This window comes from Podarcis gaigeae (genome assembly GCF_964106915.1).
Source record: "Podarcis gaigeae genome assembly, chromosome: 2".
NCBI lineage: Eukaryota > Metazoa > Chordata > Lepidosauria > Squamata > Lacertidae > Podarcis > Podarcis gaigeae.
In genome coordinates this window covers 32039050-32057825 of record NC_139679.1, presented here as the reverse complement: position 1 = coordinate 32057825, position 18776 = coordinate 32039050, and the positions used below count along the sequence as shown (strand labels likewise).

The 18776-nt window shown below is 44.6% G+C and overlaps 2 protein-coding genes and 1 long non-coding RNA gene across 3 annotated transcripts in view; 1 reads left to right on the top strand and 2 right to left on the bottom strand.

The window, feature by feature from the left end:
- The window catches only part of TIMP2 (TIMP metallopeptidase inhibitor 2), a 30993-nt gene extending 28444 nt beyond the window's left edge, over positions 1 to 2549 (bottom strand). Inside the window, exon 1 of the mRNA XM_083727855.1 lies at positions 1807 to 2549. Coding sequence (XP_083583981.1) covers positions 1807 to 1936 — 130 coding nt within the window. The 5' untranslated portion in view covers positions 1937 to 2549. The remainder of the gene's footprint in view (positions 1 to 1806) is intronic.
- Positions 2550 to 8049: 5500 nt separating this feature from the next.
- On the top strand, positions 8050 to 10666 carry LOC310839288. Its single transcript, XR_014561394.1, has 2 exons — positions 8050 to 9353; positions 10133 to 10666. It is a non-coding gene; the product is annotated as an uncharacterized lncRNA (long non-coding RNA).
- Positions 10667 to 11480: 814 nt separating this feature from the next.
- The window catches only part of LGALS3BP (galectin 3 binding protein), an 8066-nt gene continuing 770 nt past the window's right edge, over positions 11481 to 18776 (bottom strand). The window contains exons 2-6 of the mRNA XM_083727884.1: positions 17925 to 17996; positions 16260 to 16451; positions 14261 to 14403; positions 13417 to 13652; positions 11481 to 12807 (exon numbers count right to left, since the gene is read on the bottom strand). Coding sequence (XP_083584010.1) covers positions 11808 to 12807; positions 13417 to 13652; positions 14261 to 14403; positions 16260 to 16451; positions 17925 to 17996 — 1643 coding nt within the window. The 3' untranslated portion in view covers positions 11481 to 11807. The remainder of the gene's footprint in view (positions 12808 to 13416; positions 13653 to 14260; positions 14404 to 16259; positions 16452 to 17924; positions 17997 to 18776) is intronic.

Genomic DNA, 18776 nt, shown 5'->3' with positions numbered 1-18776 from the left:
TACACACAAGTACTAAAGGGGCATTCCTGCTTCTTGGGCAGACACAGGTCACATGCACACTATACATTTAAAGCACATGGCTTCCCACAAAGAACCCCGAGAACGGTCATTTGCACCTCAAAGAGCCACAATTCCCAGCACCTTAACAAGCTAAAGTTCCCAGGATTCTTTGAAGGAACCCATGTGCTTTAAATGTGCTCTTATGGCCCAGTGAGAAACTTCTACACGAAGCTCTTAAGAAGCAGTAAGTGAGGAGGCAACGTACTATGACTATGATTTTATGCCTCTCCTTAAACATTGCTACACTTGCTGTTTCCGACCAACAAGGGCTGCAGATATGATGAAATTATATATACTGTATATAGAATGCTCAGAGCCCTTGCTCATTAAGCAACCTGGGTCTCTAGTTGATTACTGCATAGGAAGGATATGCAGATTGGGCAAAAAAAAGTCTCTTAGTTACAAAAATACTGTTTCCCTGGAGGGTTGCTCAAGGCACCCAGAAGTAGGAAGCCGAGGTGTATTACTGACAATTAAAAGCAACAGCAGTCAGCAAAAATAGTCAACAGAGCCGAGATTCTCCCGTAGGAAAGAGAACAGTTTCTTTCCCCTGAGCCAGGAGCTTAGGGAACCGTGAAGATATTTATATACAGTAAGTCGATGGAAATCTGGTTTCCGCTTTGCGCCGACCCAACCAAGCTTCCTCATGCCCTGCAGCTTCCCTTCTGGTGCCATCAGACAGGCTCTGTAGCCTCAGATCCTCCCATGCCTCCCTCCATCTGTCTCTCCAGCTTCCTCCACAAGATGATGATCTCCTTGTAGGCTGTCAGCCCAGCCCTGCGTTTTGAAGCGCTACCAAATTAGTTCAAGGGGAATTAACTTGCAACCCCCAGAACAGTGATAACAGGACAGCTGTACCTTGAGTTCAAGAAAAAGAAATAGGACCTAGGTGCACATGCTAAATTACACTAGAACTGTTCAGCAAGTCAATTTCCAATTGGGAGGTTGGTTTTTTGGGGGGTGGGGGAGTATGTGGCTCTCCCACCCTGTTTATTTTGGCAAAGGCATTTTTTAAAGGTGTGTGTGTGTGTGTGTGTGTGTGTATAAAATTAACTCATGCAAATAGGAACGGAGCACTCCCCACACCCTTCGGTGTGACCGAGTCGACTCAGGGAAGATGGCCCGACGTTTTCCGTTTGCCTTTGTGAAGTTTTCATTTCCTGGTTTCATTCCCCTCCCGTTTCCACCACCTCTCCCCACCCCTCCGTATCAAAGCTGTTCCCACCAAACCCTGGCAGCCTGCATCTTGCAGGCAGAAAGCCATCGTCAGAAAAGAGGAATTTGAGTCCGTGGTTGCCTTTGTGCTTTCCAATGAATTCCTGTGGATCGGGTCAGAGCGGGCGTACTAGGGCGGGGGAAAGAGGCGAATACCAGCAGAGAACGACACTTCTGTGTGTGTATGTGTGACTGCGTGTGCCTTAAACCGATGGGGAAAGAATTGGCCAGCGGAACAATCTCGTGAACCCCAAAGCCTCCTTGACAATAGCAACTGTTGGCCAAGGCCAGGGCAGGAGGGAACCGACCTCCCCACTCCCTTCCCCGCGCGCACCGCGGCTCTTTTCTTGCAGGATAAAGGGGTGGGGTTGTTTTGGCTGCTAACAAGTGAGTTTGCAGCGGGAGCGAAGGCAGCAGCCGGGGGGGGGGGGGCAGAGAGAGAGAAAGATAGAAATGCTGGGTGGGATCACGCCGCGTAAGAAGCCACTAGGGGAGCCGCAGAGAAGGGGAGGGTGGCCGTCCTTTTCTTACCTACATCTGCATTGCAAAACGCTTGTTGCGGATGCACCGGGGAGCAACTGCAGGCGTCGGCGAGGCGGTCCATCCTTCCCAGGAGCAACACGGCCAGCGAGGCCAAGAGGCTTGGGAGCGTAGCGCTCATCTTGCGGACAGAGACCGACAGACAGATAGATAGACCGAGAGAGAGAGAGAGAGAGAGAGAGAGAGAGAGAGAGAGAAAAGGAGGGAAGGAAGGAGGGGTGGCGGGTAGGCGAGATTTGACTGCTCACTGCTGCTGCCGCCTCATCCAGACACGCGCGCGCGCGCCCGCCTCGATCTTCTGTGCTTCTCTCTTTGCGTCCGCTGCTGCGGCGATCCCAGGGCGACTCCTGGCGCTTAGGCGGCGGCGGCGGCAGCAGGCAGTCGCGAAAGTTTGGGCTTTGCACTCGGCCTTCTCTCTCGGGCTGGTTGGGGGTTGGAAAAAGATCCCGCCACTGGAAGAATCGGAGCCTCGCAGATCGTAGCTGCTGCTGCTGCTTGCTGCTGCCTTCTATGGAGGTGTTTTCTTCTCCTAGCTTCGGCGAAGCCTGGCTTTTTAATGGGCTCTGGGGATTCGCTGCCCCTCCTCTCCGTGGCACTGGGCCAGAGCGGGCGGCTCGCCTGCTCCCGGCAGCCCTCTTGCGCTGCTCGCTCCCTTCGCCTCCGGTCCCGGCTCGGCTCGGCTTCTGGCGACCCGCGCAAGCTTTCTTTGGTTGACAGCTCCTTCCTTCTGGAGCTCTCCGCTCGGGAAGAGCATGCAGCCCTGTGGAGCGCCAAGCACACGCCTGGCGCTATCGGAGATACAGATTCATTGCAGCCAACCCCTAGGGGCCGAGGTCCCTTCGCCCCCAGCCCACGAATAAAATATTTGAGGAGGCTTCCTCCCCCCCCAAAAAAAAAGTTGATGGGCATTGACATTTAAATGGTGCGCGTGTGCCACGTCTTGTGATGTGGGGCGAGGCTTACCTGCCCCCCTCCAATATTTTATTCAAGTTGGCACCCCTGGATATAATATAATGATTTATAGTATATAGTATATATAGTAATACATTGATTTATAGTATATAGTTTATCATTGCTAAAAGAGTAAGCGCATACAGCCCTAATTAAAACTTGAATTCCATCTTCATAATGTGAACCTTGTGAAGGAGTGCTAAATTATATATTTGTGTTTGTGTATATACATGATTTAGATAAATTATTTAAGGCCAGGCGTGTGCTTGGCGCTCCACAAGGCAGCATGCATTTTCTATAGAGAGAGAATAATAGTAGTAGTGCTGTAAAAATGTGACTAAAAGGAGGCTCCATGAGGAGGTAGCACCCTGCTACACAATACTGGTATTTCATATCCATTATTAATATCCCCCTATAAAACCTGTGAGCCCAATATATTACTACTTCTTTTCCCTGTAGGTCACTGCGTGCAGCAGAAGAGTTTCCCTCGAAGACCCTCAAATATGAGGAGGTCACTCCACAATAATCCACAGCAGGGCTTTTAGGGTGGGTGCCCCTGTTCTGTGGAACAGGATCCTAACTGATCCTAATTGACAGGTGTCTACCACTTGTCCTTTCCAGAAACATTTGAAGATATTTTTTGTTTCCACAAGCTTTTTCCAACTCAATAAAAAGATAATCTGCCTTAGATTTTCATTCTGTATTGTCTTTAAGCCTAAAGTTGTTGCTTTTCTACTTTTTAAAAAATGCTTTTAAAGCTGTTTTCATGGTATGTTTATAAATCTTCAGTTGAGCATAGAAGTCTCTACTTATTAATCTATAATAACAGTAATAATGCAGCACTGATTAACCCACATAAACTGGTTCCTGCTGCCCCCTTCCTTAAATCTTGCCCCCAATATCATTCAGCAAGCCCAGCCAAGTTTTCCTGGCTCCTTCTCAGCAGAGAGAATCCCTGGAATAAGCATTTATGTTAATTCAGCAGAGCTAAACATCCAGAAAACAAGTCAATTCAGTCAGCAAGGATTTATTTATTTATTTATTTAGAGCATTTGTACCTGGCTCTTCAGCCAAAAAGTCTCCCACAGCAGCTGACTTACAAGTAAAACAAGACGGTCCCTAACTTCAGGCTTACAATGTAAAAAAAAAATACACACAAGGGAAAAGGACAGTGATATAGTAGAGGAAAATCAAAATTCAGGCACCAATTTCTAAACAGTTGACCAGCTGGCACTGTTCAGGCCACCTGATGGAATGGCTGCCCCCATACGGCAGTTGAGGGGAGAGGAGGCCTGATGGAGCAGGCCTGTCACAGCACAGCTGACTGAGTTGAGCTCTGCTTCCCAGCTCTCCCAGTGAAGCACTCTGATATTGGCTGAGAGAAGGCCTCTAAGTGATGTGGGTGACAGTTGAGGAGAGGTAAGTCCTCCAGTGATGTCTTATGTCAGATGTGGCCTAAAAAAGAAAAAAAAAGAGGCCCAGCCACTGTTGGCAAGGCAGCCATTGTTGGCAATAGAACTCCCCAAGGCATTCTGACAGGACGCTGCCAGAGGAAATATGGCAGAACTGGGCCAACATTTTTCTGAGGGAAAATAATTGAGATTTTTTTCTCACCTGCCCCCACCTAGAAAAAGGTTACTTTGCCGAATTTTCTCTGAATATTTTCCACAATTTTTGCAACACCTGCCACTTTTCCTTTCACTGCGACCCAGAAGTATACTAGATTCCAGAATATTGTGCAGGATTCAAAAATGGTGACCAGGATACCAGCACAGCTATTTTTTGTTTGTTTATTAAATTTTTATACCACCATATAACCCGTAGATCTCAGGGTGGTTCATAACATAAAATTACAATTAAAAAACCCCCACAAAATACATGATAAAAATAAGAACAGAAATAAACCAATAATGCCCCCTTTCACAACACATTTCTGCAGCTGTACCAAAAAGGGGGCTGGGTAGAGAAAGAATCTGTGCTAGTGCCACTAATAATACTGAGTCCGACCACCAAGAAATTATTGGATAATTTTTCCTTCCCTTGGAGAAAATCAATTAATTGGTCCCTTCAGTTTCTCTACCTTTGTCTTCCCCAGGGGGCTGAGGAAGTTGGTTAATGCCAGCATATAAATGCTAGACATTCTAGAAGAATATATAAACCAGCTTCACCACTGGGCTACCAAAGTGCTTCCAGATCAGAACGTGAAATTTCTAAACCAGCTTGATCTTTGTTATCAGTGATGAATCAAAGATTTTGAAAACAATCATCATCTGGAATTCCATCAGCTGGTCTACTGCTACCAGCCTTCTAATCCCAGATTTTGGGGAGCTATTTATGATTACTCCAGTGAGACAGAGGACTTCTGCACATGCACAGTGGCACCCTGTTTATTTGTTACTCCTCTTCATGTTTTAGGGATGAACCATAGCCCTGAAAATAGTTTCTGAGGTGAAATGCCATTGAGACCTGGCTCGAATTAAGCTGCGGAAGTTGTTTTCAGCGCTGCAGCTCAACTCTTAAAAACATGCTAAGTTCCCACCCTTGTTGTGCCAGATGGAATCTCATAGCAAGAGGAGGAAATGCATTTCAGCTGTTGGCAGCAAGGCAGGAGACTGCCCAGCTTCTTCTTCCAAGTGGCTTCTGCTGCTTTCCAAAATACAGGGATTTCTCAATCCTCAGACCATGAGTCTAGTCACAGAGGAAAGTGAGAACGACATGACCTCAAGAGGCAAAAGCCTCAGATACTATGTTCTAGAGTCTCCCTTTCATAAGCTTGAGAGGCCTTCCCAAGCACTTTAACTAAGTTGAAGTGAGTTGTACAACATACAGTCTTGTATATTCTTCACATGCATAGAGATTCATCTTGGCCAGGTTCCAGGTAATTCCACATAAGTTAGGGGTCTGCTATGGCCTGAACATGCTGAAGGAGCAGTGTGTGTGTGTTGGGCGCTGCATTCCCTATATCTAAGCTGTCCGCAAGCTTCCCCCCTGGTTTCCCCTCAAACAATTCCAAAGAATTAGGGGTACCCTGAATGATGCCTCTTCCTTGCAGCAGCAACTGACTTCCAGTGGTGACTGATGTTCATTAGGACTGGTAGAGCATAAGGTCACCAGAAATGGAGCCAAAGCCAATGACCGGCGCAAACACAGCCAATTCATTCTGGTTTTGTCCCTATCTTCCTCCCTGCTGAGACTAAGGAAGACAAAGCTGACAGCCAAGGCCACTCTCTGGACTGGTTGTAAGTAAGAAGGCAGGGGCTGTGGGGGCGGACTGAGGCAGTGCCTCGTTCTCCCTAATTGGTCACCTCCACTGATGGCTTCTATATTGATGGGAAGCCTGGCCATTCAAGATCAGCAGCATGCTCATGATGAACATGTGGTCCATTTTACAAAAGGAAAAAAATATTCTCCCCCTTTCTGTAATCTGTTCCTCTCCTTGGGATTCGGGACTGCCCTGAGCTCCTCTCAAACTCACATCTGTTAAAAACAGGCAAGGGCAAACATTGCTGTGTCTTAACTCTGCTGCTCTACCTTGGCACTTCATGTAGTCACCAGATCTTGACCTTTTCCCACGCCATCCTTATTTCTGAACGTGCCAAGGGCATTGACCACTTGGTCCCTCCCAGCCCCCATGTTCTGAATTCAGACCAAGGTTGCCAAAGAGAAGGAGGTCCCGTCACAGTACAGCAGCCTCAGAATGCCCCAGGGATGTGCAGAAAAATTGCAACAGGCGCAGAAGGATCTGCATGAGTGTTTTGACAATGCTAAGGTCAGGAAGCCAGGGTGGAGGCGGGTCCTGCTGACGGCCAGGGAGTGGAGCCGGCTGAGCGCCCAGCAGTGAGTCATGGCTGGAGATAAATGGAAACACATGTGCAGCCATTTGCGGGCTTTATTGCTCACAGCACAGAAAGCGTGGACACTTAGTAAACACAGGCCAAGGGCTGGTCCAATCCTGGAACTCAGACATCTGCAGTTCCCACACCCACTAGCACAGACCCAGGCATGAGGTGGGGGGGAGGGAGGGAGCTGTTCTAACCAAATTCTCGGTGCACATCCAAAACATTTTCCTGCCTGAATCAGAGTACAAGTGGGGGGCCCCACCCTGCTAGGGCCAACACTTTAGAAAGTCCTGCTTTATCATTCAGGCAACAAATTCAGCTTTCATCAGTTCCCCCACCCTATGATGCTGCCTAAAGCAGATGGCTCCATTCTGCCAAATGGCAGGGTAAGCCCCACAAATCCCTATAATGGTTTCATCCAGAATCATTCTGGTTTATTATCACTTGCATTACAGATTCATAGAAATCCTGGGTTAGGAACCAACCTGGGAATTAAAGAAACAGCATGTTTTAGGCAGAATTGCAGGGCCCTCTTGGTTCTAGCTGTGTCACTGGAGAGTAGGTGACTAGGAGTGACTATTTCCACCTATCTCTGGTTTATCAGCTGCAACACTTCCTTGACCAGGATAGCCCAACTACAGTTACCCACCTCCTGTTTAGGCTATTGTAATATCCAGAAGCTGCAACTAGTGCAGATCAGAGCTGCTAGAGTTTTGAGTGATACAGCAAGGGGAATTCATGTAACGCCCGTCCTCCAGGAGCTATACTGGCTGCTTATTTGCTGCTGAACTCTGATGTACAAAGCCCTGGACAATTTAAAACCAAAATACATGAAAAAGCATCAGTCTTTTTCACCCCTAACCCGTGGATTTGCGCCCCCTAACCCTAACCCCCAGATGTTGCGCCTGGTGCGGCCGGGCCCCCCCTGCACCCCCACGCTACGCCACTGCTTGGAGAGGACCTTCTCTGTGCCTTCTTCCCCCAGCCCTGGACAATTTGTGGAACTCCCTCACCTTGGGAATACAGCTGTGTCCTTCATTGATGAACTTTTGCTGATGGCTCAATATGTACTTCTTTATGCTGATGTTTAGGGGACAAGGGTAGGCTTGGGTATTGGAACAATGTCCACTGCTGATTTGTAGTTGAGGGGTGGGTCAATTTGATGCTATGGTTCAAATCTGTTTTATTGCATTTGTGATGTGTTTACTTTGCTGTATACCACACTATGATCCTATGGGGTAAAGGGCAGTTTAGAAACCAACAACACCAACAACACATCTAGCTTTCCCAAAATGACTCATCCCTATCCTGGATAAGAGGATATGAAAGTACAGTAGTGGCTCCACATAGGGCAGAAAAAATTACAGATTCTGCATTTTATTGCAATTTTATAGGTTGGGGGGGCGGGGAAACAGGAGGCCATCCTCTGTTTTTTTTTTGTGGCCTGTAAATTGCCTGTTGAATAGTCTTTCCTTAATTGCCCCAATGTCAGATTCTTTTTTGGGGGGACTTTAATTACTTGTTAATGTCTAATTATCTTTTCTTTTTTGAGTTTGTAATGATGAAATAACACTATCTTACTATTTAAAAAATAAGACCAATAGCCCCCTTCCCACGGCTGTTTCTCAGCAACTGGTACTCATTGGCATGCTGCCTCTGATCCCTATTCAAGAGGCAATTAACAGGCTTTTAATCAGTAATCCTCCAGTTTTGATCAACAGGAAGCAATAACATTGGCAGGGTTTTAATTTAACATTCAAAGGGACCTTTACTGAATAGGGCTTGTAAGTAAACATAGAAGGATCTTGACCGTGGAGAAAAGCATTGTTGGAAAATAGAAAGCTAAATTCAGTGCTGTGTGGAGCTTCCATTTTGATTCAAGTGAAATTCCTCAGCAGCATTAAAGGGCTCTGCTGTGGAAGATACCTTAAGAACAAGAACAAATTCGTAAATTTGCTAATTTACCACTATTTTTTTTTAAAGTAAATGCAGGCCCTCCCCTCAAAAAGTAGGCAAAACATTTTCCTGAACTTTTATGAGGGAAAAACAGGCACAGGAGTGATGCATTGATACAGAACTAGGGAAAACTAAGGAAGAGCCCCAGCCCTGGATGTGTTTAGGAGGAAGACTTTTGAAAGAGATAGAAGAGCTTCTCACTCACATGATGGGAATCATGTGCAGAGACAGCCTACATTGTCAGAATATATGAGAGGCAAACGTCCTCAGGACCACTGCTAAGATGTTGTCCCTTGCAAGGCATTTGTGGCCAATCAGGTTCTCTTTGTTCTTCAGCTTTTGCGGTGTTGCTTTCCTGTTTGAAGTGCTGACAGTGCTCATTGTTGGACTCACCCTCACCTTAACCATTAAAGCAACTTTTAAAATGCTGATCATGCTCAGGAAATGAAACACTTTTTGCTATGTGTGTCGCAAACCGCCTCTGAGGGAGAGAGGGAAATCTCTCTGGAGCTGGAAAACCATCCCTATCCTTATGTGCAACATATAGGAGACATATAGGAAGCTGTCTAATACTGAATCAGACCATTGGTCCTTCTTATTTAGTTTTGTTTACACTGGCAGGCAGTGGCTCCCCAGGGTTTCAGGAAGGAGTGTTTCTCAACCCTACCTTGAGATGCTGGGGATTGAACCTTGAATCTTCTGCACACAAAGCAGACACTATATCACTGAGTTACAGCCCTTCCCCAAGGGGCATAAGAGCATCAGAGGGGAAAAACTAAATAAAAGAAACAGGTAAGAGATCCTGGCAATCAAACAACCTGCTTCTTTGCAGCCATGAAGTCAGGGGGTGGGTGTCCTATTAATATATATTATTAAACTGCCAAGGGATTACTGTATAGCCAGTAGAATGGACATAAATGCAGATACTGATGTGATGTGATGTGGGATAGATGGCAATTGCACATACAGTTTTTATTTAGTTAGTTTTGCTCTTCCATGGTAACTTTACATGCACTTATTTATAGAAATCATTCATGTTATTGTATAAATTATTTAAGGGAATCTGGTCGTATTATCCCCAGCACAGGAGGGATGCCTTATATTGTGGGAAATTCCTCCAGATTTGGAAGCCAGAAGTCAGATATAACAAGCAAGGATTTGGCTTGTGTACTCTGATGAGAGAAGGGAACTAGAAGAAATGGTGGACATGGAATCATTTTTCTGACAGCAGGCCACAGCATTGCAAGACAGGAAGTGTGCCCAGAGCCCCTTTAAAAGCTTCCGGGTCAAGCAGCCTGCTTCCTGGTCTTAGCAACTGTATGACTAATGCTAACAACCAAACTAGACATGGTGCTAAACATCTCCTTGTCAGAGAATTCAAATGAAAACAGGAGTGCAAATGATCAGTGTTCGCTTATTTGCCCCATGTCTGGACCGGAAATCAATACAGCAAACATGATAAATATTTGCTGTTTTTGTTGCTTTCAGTCCACAAACCATATGTAATTGATCACATTCTTTTCCCATTTGCACTGTTTCCTTTGCATTGAAATGCAGCTTTTTCCCCACAGAGAATCAACTGTGACAGCCGGGACCTCTTCTGAACCAAAGTACAGTAAGACACTTTTCAGTTTAGGTAGGTACTGCTTAAGTATTTGTACAACTGCAAAGCTTAAGTCCCCATGGTATCTTTGCAAGGGAGAAGGATAGGGAGAAAACTAGAACTGATCATGCACTGACACTTAATTGACCACACACCCCTGACTTCCTAACAGCCCTACCAGGTCCAGTGGGCATGAGCTGTCACTGTTTCCACCTATAGATGATGTCTGTTTTTTCACCTAGAGATAGAGCAGCATGAGCAAACAACCAGCTGAAACCAATTTGGCAGATTGACAGTTGATCTCAGACTGAGAAGGCTGAAGTCTATATACATGTGGCTTAGTAATTTTCTAGGAAATTAAAAGTTTTAAATGTTTTAACCCTGCATCTCTGACTTTGACCCTTTTCCACTATGTGTGAAGTTTTATTGCTAGACTGCTGATCTATATGCCTGAATTTATGTTCTGTTCAGTGTTTTCTGAATAAATCTTTCCATTCTTTTACTGCTGCAGTCGTATGACTACTGTACATAGCTGTACTAAGCCCTGGAGTGGTTTACTTCAAAGTAAGTACTGACAGGATCATAGGTGCCGACTCCCTGGGACCCTGGGTTCCTGAGCACCCATAAAATTCCCCATGAAGGGGCTGGGCACCCACAAATTTCAGCGCCAGTTGCATGGCACCCATGGCATCAGGCACCCACAGTCATGGGGCCAAGATGGCACTCCTGGACAGGATTGAAGTATTGTACATGACTACTAGTTTTTCCCTCCCAGTTACGTAGGCTTATCACAGAAACTGCGTGAAGACAGGGATTCTTTAATTCTACGAGGTTACAAAAAGAAAGAAACTAGTGCCCTTCAAAAGGCGAACATACTTTGCACATGTTCAGAGGCACTGCTGTTAGGTCAGTTTTTCAGAATAGCAGCTGACTCTATGGTAAGGTCATCCTGTGAATGCTCAAAGACATTTTTGTCTGAGATCTTTAGAAGAATGGCATGGTGGTGGTGGCTTTTTGGATCACCAAAAATGTGTAGCTTTTAGTGTTGCTACCCCTTTTCTTTGGAATATCATTCATGTTCAGAATCTGCAATTTCTCGAAACAACTGAAGACATTTTTGTTCCAACAGGCTAAATGGGTCTTTGCCACGAGTGTCCTCTTCTTAGCGATTTAATCTTTTTAAAAATGTGTTCATTTTTGTATTTTTAACTGTTTTTAATTGTTTCATATGTAAATCTTATTGAGATGGTGGTTTAGAAGGCAATTAATAAATCAATGTTAATAATATAATAATATTGAAAGTGAAAGTTGGCAACTTGTTTTTCAAATTTTATTAAGAGAGAATCTCAAGCTAGGGGGATATAAAGGGGCAGGGAATGCACATCCAACAGCATGGGGACTTAAATTAATTAGGATTAATTGTAGATGCATCTGTCAAACTCGAGGGTGAATAAAATTACCTATCCACTTTGAATTAGCTCACCATGATATAGATGCTGGCTTGGACTATCAAGACACAATGCTGAATCAACAGTTAGAGAAGCAGCTAGGACAACAATAGAAGCTGAGGTACTATGAGATGTGCCTCAAGGGCAGATTTTGACTTGTTATATATTCTGCCTGCAACAGAGAATCCTAGCCTTTTATGTGTTCAGCTTGTAACTAGGACGCACCACAACAATAAAACCTGAGTAGCGAGTTGGGCATGGGAAGAAGGTGGTATTGGGAACCACGGCTGTACCATTTTGAAAACTGACAATACCTGCGATATAGGAACTTTGGCAGAGCAAGAGTGCTTTGTTATTGTAATGGATGGTGTCATCAGAAGAACCTTCCAGTGCAAGATAGCTAACAGGGGTAATGTCTGAGGAAGAGCATGTACCATTTTGGTGGTTTTGTTCAGGGCTGTGGTAGTTGAAGGTCCAGGTTATCTTCTGCATCTTGAAAAGAAAGCTAGGGTGCTTGTTTGTTTCAAGTTGCTGGGTGACTTGGGATCCAAGAAAATACTGCTGCAACCAGAAGCCATAGCTTAGGTGCATGCTCCAAGTGGGCTCAGTGTAAAAACGAGGGATGTGTGAATCACTTGTGAGGTCATGGAGCTTGTACTGCTCTAGGAATCTGAGTGGCACTGTGTGGAATTCAAGAGCCTCCATAATCTTCCTCTGGAAAATATTCTTATAAGTCTCATAAAAGGTCAGGTTGAACTGGAGCTCCAGCAGCTGCTCTGGCAAAAGCATAGGAAAGCGGATCTTTTCCACGTGGCCTTCCTTTATTTCATTGGTATGAGCCCATTGGTCCAGAGCTTTCAGCAGGGACCATTCATTCTGAATCACAACATCTGTACGGGACAGCAGGGCCTCCATCATCTCTGGTGTCAGGGCCAACCAGGCCTCAGTGCGAGTCAAGGCCTCACAGTTCCAGGCTAGGTGCTGCATGGTGAGATTTTGCAGCTGGGCATCTCCACTGGCCAGGCTGTAGTTGTACAGCTTCAGGTGAACATGAAAAGTGGGGTCCAATGGAAATAAGTTGGGGAAGACCTGGATGCAGTACGCTTGCAGGCTTGGAACTCCGTAGGCCAAAGCCAACTTGTGGAAGCACTTTACTGAATGCAGTGTCACTCTGATCTGCCGTGAGTAGAAGTACCTGCATGAACAGAAGGAAACTTAAGAAGTGAGATAATGGCTATACAGCAGCTGCTTATTTTTATCATGATGGGTTTTGAAAGAGAAAGACTCAGGACTTTGAAAAGAATGTTTGTGGTGCCTCAAATCCAAATCCAAGCAATAGAAAAAAGTGAGGACTTACTGACATGCTTAGTTTTCATTACCTTCCGACCATAAGGAGAAAGGGGAAGGCAACAAGCAAGACCAGTGTGATCCACTAGATCATTTATTACAGTTAAGCCTGTAACTTAGCTGAACTAGATTCAGTCTTGGGGGTAAGCCCCACATTACCTGCAAATACCTGAAAACAATCCCCGCCCCTGCTTGACGCACAAAGCAGAGATGCTGGCCCTTACACAGATGTTTTTCTGTGCCCTTCAGACTGAACACATTTTGCAGAAGCCTTTTGAGGTGCTTCTGTTGTCTGAGTGAGTGCTCTGTTTTAGATCAACTTAGTGAAGGAGCTAATAGAACAGTGTGCTCTCCTGTATGGCTCAAATACTGCCCATTACAGCCTCATGTTGATGCACAGAATGCATAGAAAGTCAGGAGAATCAGACTTGCTATGTCAAACCCTTGCTATTCTTACCTGAGAAAGCTGTTCACATTGGGCAGGCACTCTTCATCTACCTTCAGTGTGCTTCCTTGGAGAAGAAGGCTGGCCTCACTGTTTGTACGAAGAATCAGTCTATGTGCACACAGACTCAGGACTTCAGTGTTGTTATCTGCTATCAGCACAGCGATGTTGAGGTCACAGTCCTGCCGGCTGTCATACAGTTTACCAAGGTCCTCAGGAAAACCTCTGGAATGATCCAGGAAAAACTCCTGGAGTTTTTCTGGAATGATGGAAACAAAAATGAGTCATGGGGAAAACAGAAAACCTCGCTGACCATGAATTTGCAGTATAATATGCAATAACCAATAGCCCCACTCCAAAATGACAGAGAGGGTTATGGAACAATAGCAGCAGGGAAATTACTTTACTTGCATAAATAAAAATGTATGGAATTAGTTTAGGTGTATTGCCAAACAGTGATAGCCAGCATTTGGCAAGCACAATGGAACTTCTCTTCCCCTTTCATCATCACCTCTGTTGGGTCCCCCAACCTTCTGGAGTGGATCTGAGGGTATTGGGGGGGGGCTGCAGGGGTGAGGAGAGGAAAGGGAATTCATGTTGCATGGAGGCGGGGATCTATTCCATTGCCAAACAGGCACTTTTGGCTGTCACTCAAAAGCATCTGAAAACTGAAATAATGAACAACAGACTGACATAGCAAAACCAGCAGGGCTAGGTTTGAACTGGTACACCAAGGTAGTAGTAGTTCTACCTGGGCACCCCCTATCTGAAATTGGGTAAATTATAAGCTCCCTGCTGCCACCATTGACACCTGTGACCCTAGGATATTTTGATGACACAGCTAACCACATCACACTGAGGACTCACTCTTGTCACACACCACTCCTGCATCCTCCCCATGTCCGCAGTTGTGCGACAACCAGCCTTGAGATCCACATTGTACAAGAGACTTCTCTGTCCCAATACAATTGACATCATCTAGAAGAATGGGACCCAGTCCTGTGGAGAAAGCAAACACAGTAGTCTGTCACACCAGAGATAGGGAGTAGAGAAGAAGGAAGAACTTTTTGTTTTAACCTATAACAATAAATAATAGCCCCATGTTGTAGATTGCAGAGAAAGAGAAAGACAATTGACTTGATATAGCCCACTGCTAATATTGTAGGTCTGAAGTGGAGCTGAGGCTTGTATTAATTTCTAACATACAAAACATGCCTCCAATTTACAGCAAAGATCAATTGTGCTCATTCATTCCTCAGAGCCAGAGCTCAGTTGCATGCTCGTCATGCTGCACTGACTTGGATGCAGAAGCATTGCACTTTTAAACGTTTAAAAACTAAAAATAAACAATTGTTCTCACAAAATAAGAGTTAGAGATCTATCTATCTATCTATCTATCTATCTATCTATCTATCTATCTATCTATCTGGCTGGTGCATTTATATACCCCTTTTCAAGCAACGTGCCTAACAAAGCACATTGCAATGAGAATTTAAACATTTCAAAAGTGGTTAAAATACTGCACAATTAAAATTCACAAGAAGTTCCAAGGATGCTTCCAGACTGCTGCATTTTTGTGAATGGGATTCAATTGCATATTGGCAAATTCAGACTGCCCAAATAACAGGCGCTCTTGTACAATAAATCCCCCATGGACTTTTTGTGGTAAGGCAAGTGATTCGAAAAAGCACTGGAAAGCATGAAATAACAATCACTTAGAGCACCGTTGTATAACCTTCCCGCAAAGAAATCACAAATTCTTAGATAAACTTCTGGCATTGTATAACCTCACCATAAACTTTTTGCAAACAAATCATTATGAGTGCTCAATAAATGTGCCATCTGGAAGTGCTCTAAAACAAAGTACAGTGGTTTTGACTCCCGAAACTATTCAAAAACCAAGGCGCATCTTCCAGTTGGCTGCAGGAGCTTCCTGCACTCAAGCAGAAGCCGTGGAAACTGCGGAGGATGTTTGGCTTCCGAGAAACGTTCACAAACCAGAACACTTTCTTCTGGGTTTGTGGCATTCAGGAGCCGATTTGTTTGACAACTAAGCCATTTGGGAACCAAGGTACCACTGTACAAAATTCAAGATGCAAAGGGTAGCATTCTGTTAAAGAAAACAACAGCCTAGGTGAAAAAGTATGTATTAATTGGCAGCAAAAACTCATGAGACCCCACAGATTGTATCTTGGAGGGAAGGGAGTTCCATAGGGAGGGGGGGGCAAATTGAGGATGAGAAAAGAATGGGAAAGGTCCCATAAAGACAGGGGCTCAGCCTGTTTCCATGTGTCCATTGAAGGATAGCCCATTGCCTCCTATGTGACAGCCTGTTCTACTGTCCAACGGCTCTTATGGTTAGGAGGTTTCTCCTAATGTTAGAGAATATTCACTTCTCTGTAATTTCCACCAATTGGTTCTAGTCCCAGCTTTTGAAGCCACAACAACAAAAATATGTTCCGTCTTCTGTGTGACAGCCCTTCTGATTTTTTGAAGGCCACTACCATGTCTTCTGAAGACAGGAGTGCCTCGCGTGCTCTGGTCCATGGGGTCACGAAGAGTTGGACACGACTAAACGACTAAACAACAACAACCATGTCTTCCTATAGGGTGGTGTTTAATCAAAGCAGACTCATTGAAGTGAATGGACCCTGCTTAGTCATATTCATTAATTTCAATGGGTCAGCTCTGAGTAAAACTTAGTTGAATACCATCTTTAATCTTCTCTTCTCCAGGCTAAACACACCCAGGTAAAATAGGATTTGGGTCTAGGAAGCAATGGGGCAGGGTAAAGGAAACAGTAGCGCACATACACTATTCTTCTATATCATAAGGGATGAAAATCTGTATTGTACCTTCCCCATATGCTGCCCCTTGCTTTGCTTCTACTGCATTCATGAAGCCCAGGGAACGGCAGACCACGTGTGCATCCATAATATCCCAGCCATCGTCACATACTGTCCCCCACTCGCCATTATAGTAGATCTCCACACGGCCCTCAGTGAGAGAGTTTCCCTGAGCCAGCCGGACTGCTCCATCATATAGATCTGTAGTAAGTAGATGACACAAAAAGTGAAAGGCTAACAGAAGCAGACTACAAGCTACAAGAAGAAGCTTGAGGTGCCAGAGAGCTAGTCATAGCATCCTTGAATTGAACTGAATGGATACCTCTCTACCCTGCCCTCTTCTACCTATTCTGAAATTGTGGGACCTGATTCTATTTATGAGCATGGATGGAATTCTAGAGCTGCTACTGTTAATTACTGCAGTTTTTTTTTTAAAAAAGGAAACAAAATTCAGAATCTAATACATTGCTCTAATTTCTTGGATCAGATTTGGATGACAGAACTTCCTCACATTTAAATGTCAAAATCAAAATTTACATCACAATTCAGTGTATGTTTCTCCATGTCGTTCTAGAGGACATTTAACAACTGCTTAAGAATGAATAGGGTTAGTCAAAAATTTACCGAATGGTACTGCAAGTCAGCTGTTGTATACTGTCAAATGCTAGCTGCTCTTGTATGTCAGGCACTGTCCTGGATATGCATGCAGATATTTATTATCTAAATTCACACAGAAAAACTGGAGGCTGGAATTAACATTCATCAGTTCTAACAACTCAAGACTATACCAGTAAAAGTATCGGTAAAATTGTGTGAGCAAGAGGAAGGAAAGTTTAGCTTCGTCAGTTATTCTGGGAATAACCCATGCCCATTAGATGTATGGAAATAATCTGGTAGATAAAAACTATTTCCAGATATGGATCTGCTTGGTATGCCCAGGCTCAAGTCACATGGGGCCTCCTGAATATTTTGATCTACACACACACCTTTTACGTATAGAGAGAAATAGTACAATATTTGTGCAATTCAAGGTAACTCTGTTTTGGCTTTCCTTGCCTTCCTCCACTCTCTATATATAAAATACATGGATAGCACATGTATAAAAATACATAAGCAAGCAGTGGTTTCATGCTGAGTGTGCTAGAGATCATTGGACAGAAAACTTCCATGCATTATTGCATTAATGTTCGGCATTAATGCTGTATTTAATTATTGGGAAGGAGTTTCCTAGTTAATGGAATTCAAACAAATGTCAGCTTTCATGCCCCCTCTCCCACAAGCAATAGAAAAAGTGGAGAGGGACCTAAGTCAGGATGGATAACTTCTGGCCCCAAAGATATTTGTTGAACTATAACTCCCATCACCCCCAGCCAGCATGGCCAAAAGTCAGTCATGATCAGAGTTCTGGTCCAGCAACTTCAGGAGGACCACAGGCTCCACAGCTCTGAAGCAGGTTCCTATGCAGGTATGATCCATAGTTAATAGAGTCCTGCCACTGTGAGAAAGTCTGGATGGAACAGAACTGCCTGGCCTTTTCTTTGAAAGCAACACAAGCCAAGACATGCAGTCATACAGCCAAGAGTCAGGAACCTGTCTATAGCTTTCTCCCATTCCCAACGGCCATGACAGCTGTTGCTTAAACAGAGAAGGATCAGAGAGCCTGAGGACACTTACGGAGTGAGTCATCTAAGCCAGAGCATAGCAGACAGAGAATTAGCAGTCCAGATGTAGTCCTGTGCAGCCAACCTGAAGGAGAGAGATACATTACCCCAGTTATGACTTTAGTGACATGAATGGCTTATGCGGTGTTTTTACATGTCCCTGCTACCTGCTTTAGTACTCCAACCAGAAAGCTCAGGCATAAAGCGGAAACTGGTCCCCATTTGCCAGTTTGCAATCTTGAGTTCCCTATTTGAGTTCCCTATTTGATTCAAAGGCACGGCTGCGGTCTGAATAAATAAACAGCATGTCAGCACCACTGCACTACAGAATAAGCTTTGGATCGCCCTAAATCATAAACCAAACTGATTTACAGATTGTGCCCAAACATGATGCCACCAAACTTCATAAAACTCAAAATTCATGCTGAGTTTTTTCAGACTGCACCATGCATTTAAAGCACATTTAATGCACATGGATTTTCCCCAAAGACCCCTGGGAACTAGTTTGTTAAGGGTTGTGGGAATTGTAGCTCTTTGAGGGGAAACTGCAGGAATCTTGGGTGGGGTGGGGGAGTCATGTGCACTCTATGTGAATCTGTCCTGTATCTTTGCATCACATTGCAGAACTTGGATCTGCAAAAAAGCAATTGGGCAACAACATTATCCTTAAAGCACATACCTCTTTTTTCCTGGGGAGCACCACTGCAGGGGGCAAGCAATGCAGATTTCAGGAAGCACAAAAGTTAGCACATCCCACAGGGAGATTAGGGGTTCTCAAATTTAGCCACCTGAACTGTTCCTAGATACTTCCCTCTGGAAGCACAGGTCCCAGAGTTAGCGGGATACTTGTAGGTCTGTTCTTAGC